The sequence below is a fragment of the Lactuca serriola genome, chromosome 3, assembly GCF_051521515.1.
Source record: "Lactuca serriola cultivar US96UC23 chromosome 3, Lser_US96UC23_V15, whole genome shotgun sequence".
Lineage (NCBI taxonomy): Eukaryota > Viridiplantae > Streptophyta > Magnoliopsida > Asterales > Asteraceae > Lactuca > Lactuca serriola.
In genome coordinates, this window is record NC_136410.1 from 220,961,995 (window position 1) to 220,981,416 (window position 19,422).

At 32.9% G+C, this 19,422-nt stretch overlaps 1 protein-coding gene across 2 annotated transcripts; it reads left to right on the forward strand.

The window, feature by feature from the left end:
- The first annotated feature begins 11,280 nt into the window (after window positions 1-11,280).
- Window positions 11,281-12,064, forward strand: LOC145093606 (uncharacterized). Of its 2 annotated transcripts, none has more exons than XM_079031796.1 (2): window positions 11,281-11,580; window positions 11,750-12,064. In XM_079031796.1, the coding sequence occupies exons 1-2, from the start codon at window positions 11,367-11,369 to the stop codon at window positions 11,881-11,883; spliced, it is 348 nt and encodes a 115-aa protein (XP_078887922.1). In that variant the 5' UTR covers window positions 11,281-11,366; the 3' UTR covers window positions 11,884-12,064. The 2 variants fall into 2 exon arrangements, with proteins under 2 accessions (XP_078887922.1, XP_078887923.1); XM_079031797.1 differs by having other exon boundaries at window positions 11,284-11,580; window positions 11,753-12,064.
- The last annotated feature ends 7,358 nt before the right edge of the window (window positions 12,065-19,422 follow it).

The following is a 19,422-nucleotide window of genomic DNA, read 5'->3' on the forward strand; positions in this document are numbered from 1 at the left end:
AAGGGATTAATACGTTTTGGAAAACGTGGGAAGCTAATCCAACGTATATCGGACCATTCGAAATCCTCGCCAGGATTAGCCCGGTGGTATACAAGCTACGATTACCCCAGGAACTCAATCACATTCATCCTACCTTTCACGTGTCAAACCTAAAGAAATGCCTGTCCGATGAGACTCTCGTCATCCCTCTGGACGAAATTGAAATCAACGAGAGTCTTCGCTTTGTAGAAGAGCCTATAGAAATCATGGATCGGGAAATTAAAAGAACAAAACAAAGTTGCATACCCATTATGAAGGTCCGTTGGAATGCCAAGCGAGGACTTGAATATACCTGGGAGTGCAAAGATCAAATGAAACAAAAATACCCGCATCTCTTCCCTAGTCCATAAATACTTAATGTAGAATTAACTTCGGGATGGAATTCCCTCTAACGGGGGGGGGGGGGATGATGTGACAACCCGATATTCCAAGTCAATGTAATGTTCAAAAAGTCAAATATTATAATCTATTTTGGAATCAATAGAAATAACGTCAAAATGAACTGTTCAAAAGTCTCAATTGGGATACATAAAATGTTAGATATTGTGTCAAGGTTTTCAGAAATATAAATAACACTCAAATCCGAGTTATAACGAAGTAGTTATGACCGATTAAAGATTCGCAACTAAACCAGTAAAACATTGTTGAGCGTAAAAAATGAAATTTCAATAAAAGACTTTTTAGCCTTAAGTATCTAAACGAAAGTCGTAGAAATTAACAAACCGTGAGCATACATAAAAAGAACGTCCAAATCTGACTTCGTATGAGGAAGTTTATATGTTTCAGAACAGCAGTAGACAGCTAAAAACTCGAAATGAAGATCGAACGATTTTTAGCCGACGCAGCCTAAACGAGAATTAAGATCTCGACAATAGTAGTACAACAGTAAAAAGACAGACGAAAACGAACATCGGATGAAGAAGTTATATATTTTTAATGGATTTATCCTGTCCCGACCCGTTTAAAAATATATAATTATAATTTATGTCAAAATTTTCTGACGAAGTTTGAATGAAAGTTGTAGAGTATATTCTCATCTACGCGTGGATATAAATAACGTCAAAAACGGAGCTCGTATGCGAAAGTTACGAAATTTACAAGTTCGAGGCACACACACCGAGACGATTTACGCCCAGCATACTCGGGTGCTAGGCTTCGGATCGTCCACGTCACCCCGCTACGCCTCTATGCCCCTTGTCAAATCCGAAGAACGACGACTAAGGATGCAGTCACGCATGACGTCCGAGTATGCGCCGCGTAACTCCACTGGTACGCCCCGCGTACGCGAGGGTTCCATGCCCTATAAAAGGGATGCAAGGGTTACGGGTTCCATTGCTCATTTTCTCTCCTTCTCTCGCGTTTTTACCTCGTTTTGCGTGCAAGTAATATCCTGACACCCCGGCTTCATATCCAAGCCCCGACGAAGGTCCGAAGCTCCGAGATTCCCAGAAAACTCACCACTTCCCGGTCGAAGTGCTGCCCGATGAAAAATCCCGTTTCCGTCAAATCACCATACTTTACAGGTGAGTTCATACCCCTACATTTTCCCATTTTCCTTTAATTTTTAGGGGGGAATACAAGTTAAAACACCAAAATATATTTGAAATTTAACTTGACAGCGTACAACAGCAAAGTTGTGCCCTATTTATAGGTTGCTTTATCCAGCCTAAACTTGATATTTTTACAAAACTGTCGAGTACATGTTTAAGAGTTATCCACACCTTGTAACATGCTGAGCAAGGTGTGTACAGTTTACACTCGTTATTTCAAATGTCATTTTATGGAAATACAATGACTTCATAACAAGGTTTCATTCAAACACACACAACACTTTTGATAAACTATAATAGGTATAGTTTAAACACTTCGTTTGACAAATAAATAGTAACTCAATCGACTTACAAAACAAATATTTCATTGCACACTACGTGAACTTGTTAATGAATAAACTTGCGAGACATTTTCCTTCAGGGTACTCCTAAGTACCACAGAATAGTCCTATAGTTATAATCAGAATCTCCTGGAGGGAGAACGTCATAGTTGTGTATAGATCTATACTGGGTCTGACAAACCCGCACCTAAGCTATTTGCAACAGCTAGACCGGCAGGTCTAGGGTGACATGTGTCATAACATTCTGACACCTGAAGAACGTCACATACGAGGTCTTCTAGTCTTTAGTATGGTTATAACATCTCACATGGGGTATTAACAAAACATAAAGTTCACGGAAATTCTAAGATTTTGGACAAAAGAGTTTTATTTAAATATAAAACCACACATAAGTATGACGATTTACTTACATATACTAAGTCTCGGTTCAGTTGAGACTACAACAAACCTTTTTGAAAATATTGGATTTTCTCGTAACAAACTTCTAACAAACTTAAAGGAACTACATTCATTCTTCACTCATAAATTGCTTATGAACTCACCAGCTTTATGTTGATACTCTCTTTTCAAAACAACTTGTATTCTCAGGTAATCAGTAATTCAGGTAACAACAAGATTTCTGAAGTCAAGACGCTAAGGCGTATATTCTTTTGCTATATTTTGAACATCATATGTAATTTATTTGGAAACATGTGTCACACCCCAAAACCGAGAATGGCGGAAACGTTCTGGGGTGGAGGACGTCATGTAAAGTATCACAACATATGCAGTATAGTAATCAAAGTACAACAACCATTGCATTAATAGTAATGATTTTTCATAAGGTACATTAATTAGCAACAACATCAAGAGTAAAATACAGAGAATAACATATAAAGCAGCTCGGTACAAGGCTGTCTTCACAAAAGCTCCCGAAGTGTACCTGTCTATCGATGACCTGAGAATACAAGTTATTTTGAAAGCGAGTATCAACATTTTTTTATGCTGGTGAGCTCATAAGTATTTAATGACACTGGTATAAAAACAGGTTTTACTTTAAAATAATCTCACACAATGATGGTGGTTTAGAATCTACAGAGTGTTAGAATTCTTTCCAGAAAATCCTATATTTTCTAAATAAAAGCAGTCTTTTACCAAGACCCAATTGTTTTATGTTTTAAGGAGTAATTTCCCCTAAAATACTATCATTATCCAAATATAGTTTTTACTTTAAAGGAATTGTGAAAAAAAATCACAAGTAAAAGTAATAGGAGAAAATAATATTATACCTCAGCAATAATACTGCTAGCTAAAGTAAATAAAACATAGACTCCATGAGGATATCAAATGGACAATACGCCTGGCACAGTCTAGAGGTGAATAAAACATAGACTCCGGGAAGGTATTGAATGGACAATACGCCTGGCTCAGTCTAAAGGTGAATAAAACATAGACTCCAGGAGGGTATCGAATGGACAATACGCCTGGCTCAGTCTAAAGGTGAATAAAACATAGACTCCAGGAGGGTATCGAATGGACAATACGCCTGGCTCAGTCTAAAGGTGAATACAACATAGACTCCAGGAGGGTATCGAATGGACAATACACATGGCTCAGTCTAAGGGTGAATAAAAGGATGAATGTGAACTCGTATGTAACCATGCTTATTGACGATCGAATACCTGATGACCCTCCAGGTCACGCGTAGAGTTGGTGACATTATGTCACCCATGGGCCTTACCGGCATGGACTGTAACTAGCAGTCAGGATGTGGGAGTGTCTATCCCGTATAGATCTATACACATGATGTCTGCTCTCCTTCCAAGAGACTCTGGTTACACGGCGATGGCGTTATGAAGCGTCGTATCGGGAAATAGTGTGTCACATTCTATTTAAAGTATTAAAATAATAGTATAGTCTCACGAATGAACTGACTCCTGAGTAATTCTTCGTACTAGAGAGAAAGAGAGAGAGAGAGAGAGAGTAAATAGAATCTCCTAACTATTCCTATAATAGTTACTAGTGTTTTAGGTATACGAATAATGGAAGGATGCCTTTGCTACCCAAAGGAAATGAACTGGCTGAGAGAACTTTTATAACTATATATGTATACATGATATATAACTAATATTTAAACGACCTTCGGACGGATAACCGATACCCTAGAGCCACATCCAAACAAGGAAAAGGAGGTAGGGCGAGCTAGCCTTCCTAAGTCCTTTAAACATTACTTATATAACTATACATATACAGGCGTGCATTTTATAATATAAAAGCATAAAAGAAAGTTTAGTAAAAACCTTTGGAAAACTTATAAATAAGAATTTATGACTTGATGTCAGTTTATAAAACAAGCTTTGGAAACCCTTGGAAAATCTTTAATAATCTAAAAAGGGATATTCATACTTTAACGAGATTTGAAAACAAGATTTGAAAACCTTTAGCTGGATAAAGCAGTTTAACATGCAAAAATCTAATTTGCTATACAGTTATTAATCACATGTGATTGATTTAATAACTCTATAGTTAAACTTGTACTCCTCCCCCCATAAAAGTAGTTAAAATCATTTAAAAGGATAAGTCAGGGTATGAACTCACCTGACGTGGGTGATTCGGATGAGCGGACGATATAGGATGCTAAGTGTCAAGTGAGGACTTGACCACACACACGAATCATATTTAACATGTAATGATACATTTAAGTATCTAATTAGTCATTTAACAACTAATTATGCAAGTAAAGACATCCTAATACATGAAAACACTTTACCACAAGTGCTAGGAGTACTAAAGGATTCCCTATAAAGAAAGTATGGCCTCATATTAGAGTTTACTCCTCAAATGGTGGCCCTTAGGGGTGTTTACGGTTTCAAGACCATTTCCCCCATGAGTTTACGTCCGTAAACTCATGGCAATGGTGTCATTGGGTGCTCAAAGGTCTTAAACTACTCAATGAATTACGCTAGACTCGAATCAAGGGCTTAGGAAGTGATTGGGGCTGAAGATGATCCTTCTTTGGAGTTTACGGTTTTTGAACCACTCCTTGGGGAGTTTACGGCAGTAAACACATGAGTTTACGACCGTAAACTCGTGTTTTCCCCCTTCCTTTCATGTTTTGGTGTATCTAGGTTAAGCATGCAAAGTTCTAGTCACTTATACAAGCCATAGAAGGTGTTAAGGGCATCAAAACACCCTTTTGGGGGTGTTTACGGTTTTGGGAGGTCCCCAAACCGTAAACACATATTCTTTGGGGTTTTGGTGTTTTTCAAGTGCTAAACTCATCAAGGAAGGATCTATGCTAGTTGTCAAGGCTTAGGAGGAACTAAGGCACACTTTGGCACCCATTTTAGGGTTTACGGTCCAAGAACACCTTGGACCGTAAACACCTTGTTCTTGGTGTTTCTTGGGTGATTTCTTGATACATGGAAGTATAACAAGCCTTAATATACTCTAGGATAGAAGTACTTACGTATACGAGGGTTGGGACAAAAACTTGAAGATCCTTGGGAGAGAAATCTGGTTTTCTCTAGCTTGAAATGGAAGAAATGAAGGAAAATGGCTAAGTGCCATATATATAGCCATTAGAGTTTGCGGTCCAAACTCCCTTGTTTGGCCGTAAAAACCTAGTCAAGGTGTTAAATGATTATTTGCTATATAACACTCCTAACAGACACTTCCATTTAATTGTTCGTTTGACGAAAAATTAAAATAAAATACTCAAACGGACTTAAAACCGGCCAAAAATGTTTTGAGATGAATTTGGCTAATTTTTGAAGTGCTTGATTGGGGAGTTAAAACAAATCGAAATTTCGGGTTGTCACAACATGTATTTTGGAAACAGTGTAACCTGGTAAATTATATTTATGATGGTTGTGTTTGCTTTCTTCACTATGGTTATGATACTGAGCATGACGTCCTCTGCCCCTGAACGTTTCCGCCGTTCAGGTTTGGGGGTGTGACAGCTATGGTTTTTGCCCTCAAGATTTGGAGGCACTATCTATATGGGGTTCGGTGTACTATCTACACTGACCACAAGATTTTGAGATACCTAATGGATTAACCAAATCTAAATATGCAGCAATAGAGATGGTTAAATGTGGTAAAGGATTATGATTATGAGATCCTGTACCACCTCAGTAAGGCCAATGTAGTGGCCGGTGTTTTGAGCAACAAGGCAGGGAGTCCTCCTATCAGAGATATTGGTTTGAGGATGGTTATTATTTCGGCTTTGTTGGATATGATCAAAAGGTTGAGGTGGAGGGATTGAAAAAGGAGAATTAGAAGGTTGAGCGAATCTAGGGACATATTCCTTTATTTGTCAGAGACAATCGAGGGTTGTTGACTTAGTGTGGCAGAGTTTGGGTTGTAACTACTGGTGGACTGAGACAGATAGTTCTAGAAGAGTCACATAAGTAAAAGTTTTTGATTCATCCGGGGTCCACAAAAATGTATAGAGGCCTAAAGTTGAGCTATCGGTGGCCTTGTATGAAGACGGAGATAACATGGTTTGTTGAGCGGTATTGACTTGCAGAAAAGTCAAGGTGGAACATCAAAGACACCACGTCAAGATGCAACTGTTACCTATTCCAATGTGGAAATGGGAAGAGATTACAAAGGATTTCATCACAAAGCTGGCCAGGACGACACATGGAGTTGATTTTATTTGGGTCATTATTGACAGATTGACCAAGAGTGCACATTTAATACCGATTTCCAGGAGAATATTTGCTAAAAAGTTAGTTGACATATACATTCGGGAGGTGACGGTTCGGCACGAGGTGCCAGTTTTGGTAGTTTCAGTCCGGGATGTTCTTTTCACCTCCAAGTTTTGGAGGAAGTTTCATAAGGAAATGGGTACTCAGTTGCATTTTAGTACATAACACCACCTTCATACCGATGGTCACAGCAAGCGGATGATTCAGACTCTCGAGGATATGCGCTCGACATGCATGTTAGATTCTGGGGGAGTTAGGATACTTACCTTCCACTGGCCGAGTTCTCTTACAACAACAGTTATCATGCCAGCATTGACCGACCACCATTTGAGATGTTATATGGAAGGAGGTGCAGGACATCGATCTGCTGGAGGGAGGTCGGGCATCGGGTCATGAGGAGTATTGAGGTGGTACACAAGACTACTGAATTGATTCAGCAGGTGCATGACAGGTTGTGGGTCATGCAAAGCCGGCAGAAGAGTTATACAGACCGGTGGCATTTAGATCTCGAGTTTCAGGAAGGGGACTTGGTGCTTCTGAAGGTGTCACCTTGGAAAGGTGTCATCCTGTTTTGGAAGTGGGGCAAGTTGGGCCCCCAATTTATCGGTCCCTTCAGGATTACCGCTTGAGTACGCAAGGTTGCATATCGGCTGCCTGATGAGCTCAGTCAAATCCACAACACCTTCCATGTATCTCGGCTTCGAAAGTGTGTGAACGATGAGTCCGCGATTATTTCTTTGGGTGATATTCAGGTTGATGATCGATTGAATTATATGAAGAGACCAGTGGGGATTTTAGATCGGAAGATGAAGGAATTGCGCAACAAGGTGGTATCTTTGGTCAAAGTTTAGTGGCAGCATCAGAAGGATTCCAAATGGACGTGGGAACCCGAATCAAAGATGTGGGAGCATTACCCTGAGTTTTTTGCAGCAGCAGATTTCGAGGACAAAGTCTAATTCAAATGGGGAGAGTTATAACGTCCGAATCCTTAGATATATTTAAAATATTGAATTTTAGGTTTAAGGCGGTACCACGTCATGGTGAAGGCATCCCATGATGTGGTGAGGGTTGATGTGTCATGGATTTTAAATGAATGCCACAACGATGGATAGGGTTGCTCACCCTCAGCCTCCGAGCAACCCCAATCCCCATTGTTGCTCTCTAAGCTTTTTGTGTTGATTTTTGGAGATTAGAAGAAGAAGGAGGTGACTTCTAGACTTGGATTCAGAAATCAACTGTTCTCTCCATCTTATTGTGCATCTTTTAGACCCTTGTAAGTCCCCAAGTTCCAATCTTTTTGATTATAAAGTGCTAGATATTGTATTTTGTCCCACTTTCTTCTTGATCTTGTTAGATGGGATGGATAGATTTCATTAAGGTTGCAACTTTATGAATCTATGGATCATTTGAAGTAATTCATATTTTGGATCTAAAGTATGATGGTTGGTGTGTGCCATGTAAAATTTGGTCATAAAATCCCAATTTTTGACCTAAGTTGAGTCCAAGACTTGCATTGGACATGCAAGTCTATAAAACAACAATCTTTAGGATGGTTTTGGTGTTATAAGCTCTTTTGGAGCAAATGAGCTTGTGACTTAAGGGATTAAGTGCTTCTTGATTAAGTCCTTGCCATTTCTTAGCCTTTTGGATCTAGGACTTGAGATCTTGACCTCTTTGTGGATCTCAAGGGTTAAAGGTGGAAACTTTACCCTTTTGGACGATAGAAATGATCATATATGGACTTTGGAACCTTTGGAATTGGAGGATTCGACATAGCTCATTAGGATGTTTTGGATCCAGTTCCGACAACGTGGCTTAGGATGCCACGACATAGCGACTGGGGGAATCGTGTCTATTTTGTCGTTTGAATGCCACAACGTGGCCAAGGATGGCCACGACATGGAGGTTCAACATTGGCCATTGACTTTGACTTTTAACCTTGTTTTGCCTAGGTTTGACTTAGGCGTATTTTGCGTATTTTGAGTTGTAGTATGATTTTTGGTTAGTGTTATTTGAAAAGGTGACCAGTAGCATGGTTTTCGGAGCAGCGTGTTGTTTCAGCTTTTCGTCTGTTTGTGAGGTGAGTCTTCTTACCACCTTAAGCGGGTCGAAGGCACCAAGGCCGACCTACTGTATTGTATGAGTAGAATATATGCTATTGTATGATTCTGACTGATGTGATTTCATGATTTATGTATGAAGCTAATATAGGCGCGGAGTCATTATGGACTTGGGGTTGATATGGGCCTGGGGGTTGATACGTACCTGACACAGCCTCATGTTGTTATGTTATATGTATGTTGTATGTGGTATTTTGGGAAGCTCACTAAGCTTTGTGCTTACAATTATATTTGTGGTTGCAGGTACTTTCGGGACAATAAGGAAGGGTCTGGCTTGATCGCAACGCATCCACCCATGTTCCGTAGTTTCTTATGATATGGATTTGTACTCTGACGATTACACTTTTTCTTTGACATACAATGTTTGAGTTTGTTATGAACATTTGATGGTTTTGACTAAATTAAAAATGAAAATTGTATCCATGTTTTTGGGACGCTACATTTATGCTTGCATGTATTGTTGTGTTTATGATATTTAGTGAAATCACTATGTTTTAGCTTACAGTTGTGGATTAAACATTTTTCAGGTACTTCAAAGGACAGGGGAAAGGCGAAGGCGTGACTGTACACCTACATCAATAGCTTTCATGTTTTTGAGATTTCGTGTTGCTCATTGATACTTTAATTTTGGGATGTTGACTTATGAAACAATGGTTTTTATGGATGTTTGGTTTTATGAAAATGTTTTCATCTTAGTAAAAATTTGAAAATTTTATTATGAAAAAATGGGATGTTACAATTTGTGTGCCTATAGTGATGTTGATTCAAATAACCATCCTAATGATCGCTAGTCCACCATTATTTTTTTGTATTTTCTTGAAGATTTATTGATCTCATAAAATAGAAAGAAATAAGAGATTGACTGTCATTTCAATCGCCATCGTCTAAAACTAGGAACAATCTCACTACCATATGTTCCATTAACATTGTAGATTGCATATATTTTCACAAAGGCCTAATCACCATCTAGATTTCACTTATTGTCTGACAAATTCTCAATTCTTATTACTATCACATTATGAGTAGACGGAGCAGGTTTGTAGCGGATCAGCCTTGATCCAAACATATTAAGCAATTTTCGAATGTTGATCCAAACACGACTTGTACTTCGCAGGTTTTTGAATATTTAAACTCACACCCTTATCCATTGGATCAACGGATTTTCAACCATTTTACCCAACCCATTTACTATATTAAGATTAGTCTATAATTATTCATTACAACACATATGATTGTAGAATTTTAGAAAATAAATCTGATTGTGGAATGTTGATTCTAGAAAACCCTTCTACGAAACAAGATATTGTGAAACCTTTTGTTCGTGTTCTTGGGTATCGACTGTGATTGTAATACTAATTTCACATATTTATTTGTATTAGGAGTCAAATGAAATCGAACCATTAAGAACTAGGAAGTAGAAGTGGAACGATTGAACTCATCAATTCCTATATATAACAATGCATCAATGATAAATGTATAACTTATAAATAATAAATTTATATTTTAAAATTTTAGATGGGACAAGTCATAAATGGATCAAATCGATAGTAATTTATACCAACCCTTTAATAAAAAGGTTAATAGATACGGGTTTTTAACGGGTAAACGAATCATAGAATATGATCCAAAACTCATTAAATTTGCACGGGTTTTGAGCGGATCAATGTCAAAACCCGCTCCGTTGCCAAGTATAATTATGAGTTTGAGAAGGATGTTAGAATAATAAAAGATATTGCACGATTTTTGTAAACTTTTATTTAGCAATTTAACTAGTTTAACCCTAAATAGTTTTTCTATTTGTATTTGCTTCTTATTATATAATTCACATTTTATCTTGTTATCATGTAGTTTGTTCTATTTTTACTACATGTATATGATAACTATATATACATCTTTATTCCCTTTCGCCTTATATAGATAACACGCACAAGCTTAAGAATATTAACGGCTCAAAATAATCGACCATAGACTTTCAACTATATTACCCCATCTCTTTTAAGTACACTTTTGCTCCTCATCAAACATTGAGTAGCATGGCATCTGCACTTTCTTTACCAACCATTGTTTCACCTCATGTTTCCAAAAATGTGAAAGACCAACAAAATAGCTAAACATCTACACATGAATCGAAAGTCCATGTCTATTCATCCCCTTACTAGAGTCTATCGCATGACATTCTTCTATTGGTGTAGACATTGTTCATCCATTATCATTCTATACATAAAACTTGATTTCAAATGCATAAAATCACTTTAAAAGGAAATTAAAAAACCGGTGGAAACTGATAACACCTACACTTGTGTTTCATTACACTCGGAGTAAGTTGTAAAAATAAGCTAAGTAAATTGACAGTGTTTTTGCGTTTGGAGTTTGGAAGATCAATAATACGAAAACAAATCCTAAGGTATATTTATACAAAGAAATAAAAGAAAATATGAGAATGAATAAAATTAGAAACTTGCTGAGAGTAGAAGGACCAATACTGCAATTCATTGATTTCCAAAGCATTTAATTGTGTATCACATATAAATTATAAAGCCCTCGTTGATTCCCCCAAACCCTAACGAACCCCCTTTTCAAATCGCAGCGACTTGAGGCGGAGAGAAGAGCAAACTAGTAACCATGGCGAAATCAATGAGATCGAAGAAAGAAAAGAGATTGAGGGCCATTAGAAGAGAGATGGTCGAGCCGTTGTACGAGAAGAAAGAAGAAGCAAAATACGCCGCTCTTGAAGCTGCACTCAACGCACCAAAACTCCCTGTTCGTACTCGGCCGGACGAATCAACCTCTATGGATGCCGCCGCCGTCACCACCACGACCTCCAACGCCGATATGGGTACTTCTTCCTTCTTCACCTACTTTCTGTATGCTTAATTATTCGAATTTGCTTTCTGTCCATCTTTGTAATCATGGATTATCAATTTCTTCGACAATAGATAAAACTGCTCTATCAATGGATGTTTTTTTACATTAATCTTTGTTGTCTATACTTGTATGTGATTTAGCAGATGTGGAGATGGATGAAGGCAAGCAAAGTACAAAATCCTTGAAACCAATTGGTAGGAGGATGAAAAAGAAATTGAAGCTGAGCAAAAAGAAGTATCGTGGTAAGGGAAAGATAAGGAAGAAGAATGTTTAGTGAAAAAACATGTTATCACAATTCACAATTCCAAATACTTTATCAGTTGTTATGACAAATCACTGATAGTTTGTCCTTACTTTGAACCACAAGCGGGAGATTAGTAGAAATCTTTACATTAGTTGAGTTTTGTTGTATGAATATTTTTTTTCTATGGCTCATGATCTTGATAATTTGTTTATCTTGTTATCACACTCTTATTTTTTTTCCTGCAAACTACTTATGGAATTGGTTAGGGTTAGTGGAGGTAAAATGCTTTGTGAGTTGTGTCTATTAAGTCAAAAAACCTAGCTAGATTAAGCCCTTGATTGGTGTGAAGAAGATAGCTTATTTTTTTTACCTTATAGCAATTTGTTATTTGGTGATTTCCATAAAAAGTAGCACATCATAGCTTGCATGTATAACATAACATTAGGTTTGGGATTGCTAATTTAACTAATAGACAACTGCAAAAATAAAAATGGTAATGTGATTTGCATTTTTTTTTTTGGTTTTGGTCTAAAGAGGGCAGCTTATTTAAACTTATTACTTTTTAACTTATAACTTATTTGATATAAGTAAGGTATAGGTTATTTATCATTTTTTGACTTATTAGAGGTTACCAACAACTATAAGTTGTTTTTTATTTTTACTCAAATAATTTGTTGGCTTATATCGGAATCAACCTGATAAAAAGTCAAAAAAACTTATTTTTTAAGCTTTGCCAAACACGGCTAAAACCTAATTTTTTGGATTGATAGTTCTTTTGAGTTAGGTTTGTATATTTGGTCTCTTTTAAAATTAAAATGACTCTCTCTCTCTCTCTCTATATATATATATATATATATATATATATATATATATATATATATATATATATATATATATATATATATATATATATATATATATGGTTAGGTTCATGTGAGACGACCTAATTTTATGAGACCATGAGACACATTTTTTTTTATTTTATTTTTATTTTTTTTAGTTAATTCAAGTTCCGAAAATAATATTTAAAAAAGAATTTTTTGATTTTTCCATTTTTATTGTATTTTAAAATTATTTTTAAAATATGTACAGTGTAATACTCTATTTAGAATATTTTACGTATTTTTCAAAAAAAAATAGAATTTTATTTATTTATTTTTAATTTTTTTTAGTTAATTCAAGTTCCGAAAATAATATTTAAAAAAAGAATTTTTAGATTTTTCCATTTATTTTGCATTTTAAAATTATTTTTTTAGAATGTCAGTTTAATATTCTATTTAAAATATTTCACGTATTTTTAAAAAAAAACGGGATTTTTTTTTATTTTTATTTTTATTATTTTTAGTTAATTCAAGTTCCGAAAATAATACTTAAAAAAAGAATTTTTTGATTTTTCTATTTATTTTGTATTTTAAAATTATTTTTAGATTTGGTCTCACGGTCTCACAAAATTAGAATGATCTCAAATGATCGTAAACCTATATATATATATATATATATATATATATATATATATATATATATATATATATATATATATATATATATATATATATATCTAATAAAAGAGTAGCACATTTGCCACATGTCAATCAATTAGAGCTTCACATTAATTATTTGCCACTTGTCATTCTAAGGTTTTTTCTCATTAATTAAATTTCCACTAATTCACTCCTCCATTTTACACATATCAAACACGTCAACAAAAAAATTATTTATAATATCTATTGCCTAATTTATCAAATTTTTTTTTTATCATAGCTCAATAATTACCTTATAATTTAATTAAAATTATTTTTACCTTTCTAATCTGTGGTGCACACGGGTTATAAACTAGTATATATATATATATATATATATATATATATATATATATATATATATATATATATATATATATGATCAAATGAAAACACCAAAAAGGTTGAGAACGCGAGAACAAAGTATATTCATTTGTGATTCCACATTGGTGGAGAAATGATAAATTTTTACGCCTTTAATTTCAATTGAAGAGAAAAATCATATTCATGATGATTGTGCGTAAAAATTAATCATTTCTCCACAAATGAATACATGGAATCACAAATGAATATATCTGTTCTCGCGTTCTCAACCTTTTAGGTGTTCTCATTTGATCATATATATATATATATATATATATATATATATATATATATATATATATATATATATATATATATATATACACGGAGGTATAAAATGGTATCAGAGCCAAAAAAAAGTTTTTGGGGTGGTTATGCATGATATATTTACTTCAAATTTATTTAGTTTTGGTTTAGTATCCTATAAAAAATTTATAAGTTTTAATAAGCATGATTCAGAGACAAGACTAGTGATTGGTTGGATTAGCGTAAAACGCACAGATAAGGACGTAAGTCGCGGTGCCGGACCACAATCATCGTCGGGACGATTCCCCTCTACTCACCATTATTAAAACAAGTAAGTTTTCTTATAGAATTTTAAAACAAAATTAATTAAATATGAGTAAATTTTCAGGCATACTATCTAAAAAATATATTCCTGGTAAAAATATCAACAATGAACAAGATAATGATGATAATCAAATAAATTCTATTGAAGAAACCGTTAATAACATAGAACAAAGTTTGAATAATTGGACAATACCTAAAACTAATATTAATACAATATATAGAATATGAACTTTTGATTATTTTCAAGGTTATTCTATTAAAATGACAGAACAAACTTTGTCTATTGGTCAAAACCAACAAATTTTACATTTGTTATCATCACGATCTATTTTAGAGCATAGAACGAAATATAAATTTTTACATGTCGGTTTAGTCCAAATTGCTATCAAGCCTCTATTTAGAATTGGAATAGATGCCCCTGTTCTCCTTATTCTAAGAGACAAGAGACATAAAGATTTTCAAAATTCTATTTTAGCTATGGCTGAAACGAATATTGCTAACGGACCTATTTATTTCAATTGTTATCCAAATTTCTCTGTAGGATTATTTGATAAAAATATTTTAGATACTTTGGTTTTAACTATAGAAACAAAAAATTTAGAATTTAAAGATGATACAAAGCCTTTAGCAATAATTTATCGTGTTTGTTACAAAACTATGACAACTACACTTGAACCAAAAACACATTTATCAAGTCCTAGAAATGAAACAATTATTTTTGAAGCAAATACTAACCATACCAAAGTTCATACACCGAAAAGATTAAAATGGTCTGATATAACTCAATCATGTAATTGGAACTTACAAAATGTCATTGATCCAAAACCATTAGACTCTTCAAAACAAATCTCAAATATTATTGAATATAATGATGGTTCTGTAGATATAAATTTTTCTTCCTTAAATATTTCATCATCCAGATTATCAACTTCTTTTATCACAGAAACAGGCTCTTCAAAATCTTCATTATTAAAGTCGAGATCTTTAAAACTGAAAACTGTTGACTATACTAATTCTATTCCCAAACCATTATATCAAGATGATCAAAATAGTGAAAATAGTCTTCCTAGTCCTACTAAATCAGATTTTATTGATGAACATCAAAATTTTAAACAACAATTATGAGTTCTAAAATACAAATTAATTGTTCACAAAATAATAAGCTTTGGGCTAATATGTTAAAAAGGCATTGGAAGATAAATTCTAATATATGCAAAACCATTCAACATTTAGAACAAACTATAACTCATGAAAATTATAATTTATACAAAATACCTCCATATACTAATAAATATAATAAACAAATAGAAAAAATTTCTAGGCTAAAGATAGGCATAAAAAAATACGAAAAATCAAGAAGTCATAATTTAGAATCGATAAAGCATATTTCTTCAATCCTAACAAAAACAACCTGTTAAAATGAATTTCTCAAATTTAGAATATCAAGTTGATTTTGATTACTTAAAAGATATTGAATATTATAAAGATTATAACCATAAAAAAAGAGTTTGGCATGAAGAAAATTTTTCATACAACTTAAGATTTCTCCATTTAGGCCTTTGGGAAGATTATGTTTTATCAAATAAAATTCATTCTCCTTTTTTTCAATGGTTTGAATTAATTTATGCCCCTAAACATAAAATAAACTACCCATTTAAAAATGATTCTATCACTCCTATTTTTGAGAAAAAATATAAAGATATTATTTCTAATAAAGAAATTATTGCTAATTTTCCACCAAAAGGAGAAATTATTATTAACGATATGTTTATTGCAACTCCTTTAGTTCAAGCCACAAACCAATTAACTACTGAAAAGGGTCTTCAAAAAATTATTTACCAAAATAATTATGCAAATGAAACCTTATCTAGTATTACCGAGCATTTAGTTAAAATTGAAGAAAAAATTTTCAAAGATAAAAACATTAACAAGCATGATATGGCAAGCACTAGTAATTTAAGTTTTGTTCCTTGCCAAATCGATGATAATTTTAATCTAGGAAATACAGATTTAATTAACGAATTAGAAAAAAGACTTTCAAAACTTCATATCTCAAACACTAATAATATTAATACTCTTACGAATGAAGAATCTGAAAATAGTGATATTAATAGTGAAACAAATTTTGAAACTCTTGCTCAACAATTTGATACAAATGATGACATTAATCAACTCACTAATGACTTTTCAAAACTTAATAAAATTCATCAATCAAAGCAAAGCACTTTCGGAAAAAATCCAAAACCAACCATAAGAAATTATTGGAATAGACCCTCTCTTCCAGATGTTCAACTTGAAGAACAAACTTTTCAATTTGATCGTTCTCAATATGATGGTAATTCTGTTTATGAATGGAATATTGATGGTCATTCTGAACATCAAATTATGAATATTGTTCAAGAAATGACTATGGTTGCTAATGCTTATAAAGCTCATAATAACACTCAACTCCAAATTGTTAATATTATTACTTCCGGTTTTACTGGCAGTCTTAAAGGCTGGTGGGATTTCTATATTTCACAAGAAGAAAAAGATTATATTTTATCTGCTACGAAAACTATTATAAAACAAGAAAATAATCAACAAATACAAACGTTTGAAGATGATATGGTTAACACTTTAATTTTTGCTATTATCAAAAACTTTGTAGGAGATCCTACTACTTTTCAAGAAAAAACTTCAGAAATTTTAATGAATTTACATTGTAGAAAACTTACTGATTTTAGATGGTATAAAGATAATTATCTTGTTAAAGTTTTTTCAAGACCTGATTGTAAAGAGTCCTATTGGAAAGAACGTTTTATTGCTGGCCTTCCAAAACTCTTTGCGGAAAGAGTTAGACAAAAATTAAGAGAAAATTTTAATAATACCATCCCTTATCAAAATTTACTTATGGAGATTTAATAAACTATATTAATAAAGAGGGATTAGCAGTTTGTGCTAATCTTAGGTTTAAAGAAAAACTCAAAAAAGATAGAATTAACAGTAAAAATGAATTGGGAAATTTTTGCCAACAATATGGTTATCAGCCCTTGAATGGTCCGTCTACTTCAAAATCTAAAGTATTTAAGAAAAGATCTTCAAAATATTTCAGGAAAAAGAAATATAATCTTCCAGAAAATTATAAAAAGGGCAAAGATTATGCTTCAAAATCTAAAAAACCTTATAGACTAAATTATAAAAAATCTAAAAGAAAATCAAAAGATATTATTATTTGTCATAAATGTGGGCGTAATGGTCATACAGCTAATAATTGTTATGCTAAGACAAAAATAAATGAGTTAAATGTCTCTAAAGACTTGAAAGAACAAATAAGAAAAATTATTTTAAATACTGATTCAGATTCCGATGAAAGTATTTCTGACTTTCAAACAAATGATTTAAATATTCTCAAAAATACTACTTCAAGTTCTGAAGATTCTGATATTTGCGAATGTATTGGTAAATGTCACTGTAACAATTTAATCAATGTAATTACTAGTAGCTCCATTAATGTTCTTTCACAAGATGATAAAGATCTTTTAAACTCTCTTGATTCTATAAAAGATAAAAATATCCAAGAATTGCTAATAAAACAGATGCTTAATAAAACTAATAACATAACTCCTGCTAATAATGAAAATTTTAATTTAAAAAATATATACGAAAGATTTACTGAAGCAAAACCAATTTCTATGCAAGAACTTCAAGAAGAATTAAAAATAGTAAAACAAGAAATAAAAGAAATAAAAAATAAAATTTTTATTTTAGAAAAGGAAAAACCTTCTACTTTTAAAAACAAAAATATAGAAATTAATAACGAAGAAGAAAATAAAATTGAAAATGTAACTATTGGTAAACTTATAAATAATCAAGTTTCTCAAAAATGGAACACTCAAATTGCTTTAGTCAAGGATAATTTTAAAATCAACTTAACTGCTTTAATTGATAGTGATGCTGATATGAATTGTATTCAAGAAGGAATTTTTCCTACACAATTTTATGAAAAAACTACATCTAGACTTACTGGTGCCGGAGGTACAAAATTAATTGTAAATTATAAAGTTTCTGATGTTCATATTTGTAATGACCAAGATTATTGTTATAAAACTCACCTAATTTTAGTAAAAGATCTCTCTTCTCCTTTAATTCTAGGAATGCCTTTCATTACAACACTATATCCTTTTATGGTTCATGATGATGGTATAAGAACCAATGGTTTTGGAAAGGAAATTATATTTAAGTTTTGTGAACCTTCTCTATATTCAACGATTAATGTCCTTAATTATAAAACGCAACAAGCCAAATATCTTATTAACGAAATAAATAATGTTCGAATAACTAATCAATTAAATGATAATAATATTCAAAATAAAAGAACAGGTTTAAAATTAAAATTTGAAAAAAATGTTTGTTCTAATAGTCCTAATGCCTTTTGGAATAGAAAGCAACATATTGTAAAACTACCATATATAAAAATTTTTAATGAAAAGGATATTCCTTCAAAATCTAGAGCCATTCACATGAATAATGAATTAGAAAGTCATTGTAAAAATGAAATTCAGGATTTAATAAATAAAAAACTCATAAGACCTTCTAAATCACCATGGTCTTGTTCGGCATTTTATGTCATGAATGCCGCAGAATTAGAAAGAGGATCACCAAGATTAGTTATCAATTATAAACCTTTAAACAAAGTTTAAGAATGGATTCGTTATCCTATTCCTAATAAACGAAATTTGCTAAAAAAGTTTTATGATTCAAAAATATTTTCAAAGTTTGATATGAAATCAGGATTTTGGCAAATACAACTTCATGAAGAAGATAAATACAAAACTGGTTTTAATGTTCCCTTTGGGCATTTTGAATGGAATGTAATTCCTTTTGGATTAAAAAATGCTCCTTCTGAATTCCAAAATATTATGAATGATATCATAACTCCCATAAGTAGTTTTGCTATTGCTTATATTGACGATGTCCTAATTTTTTCAAAATCAATTGATCAACATTTTAAACATTTAAATCAATTTCATGACTTAATGGTTTAGCTGTCTCTGCAGCAAAAATGCATTTATTTAAAAATGAAATTCGTTTTTTAGGACATGATATTGTCAAAAACACTATTAGACCTATTACA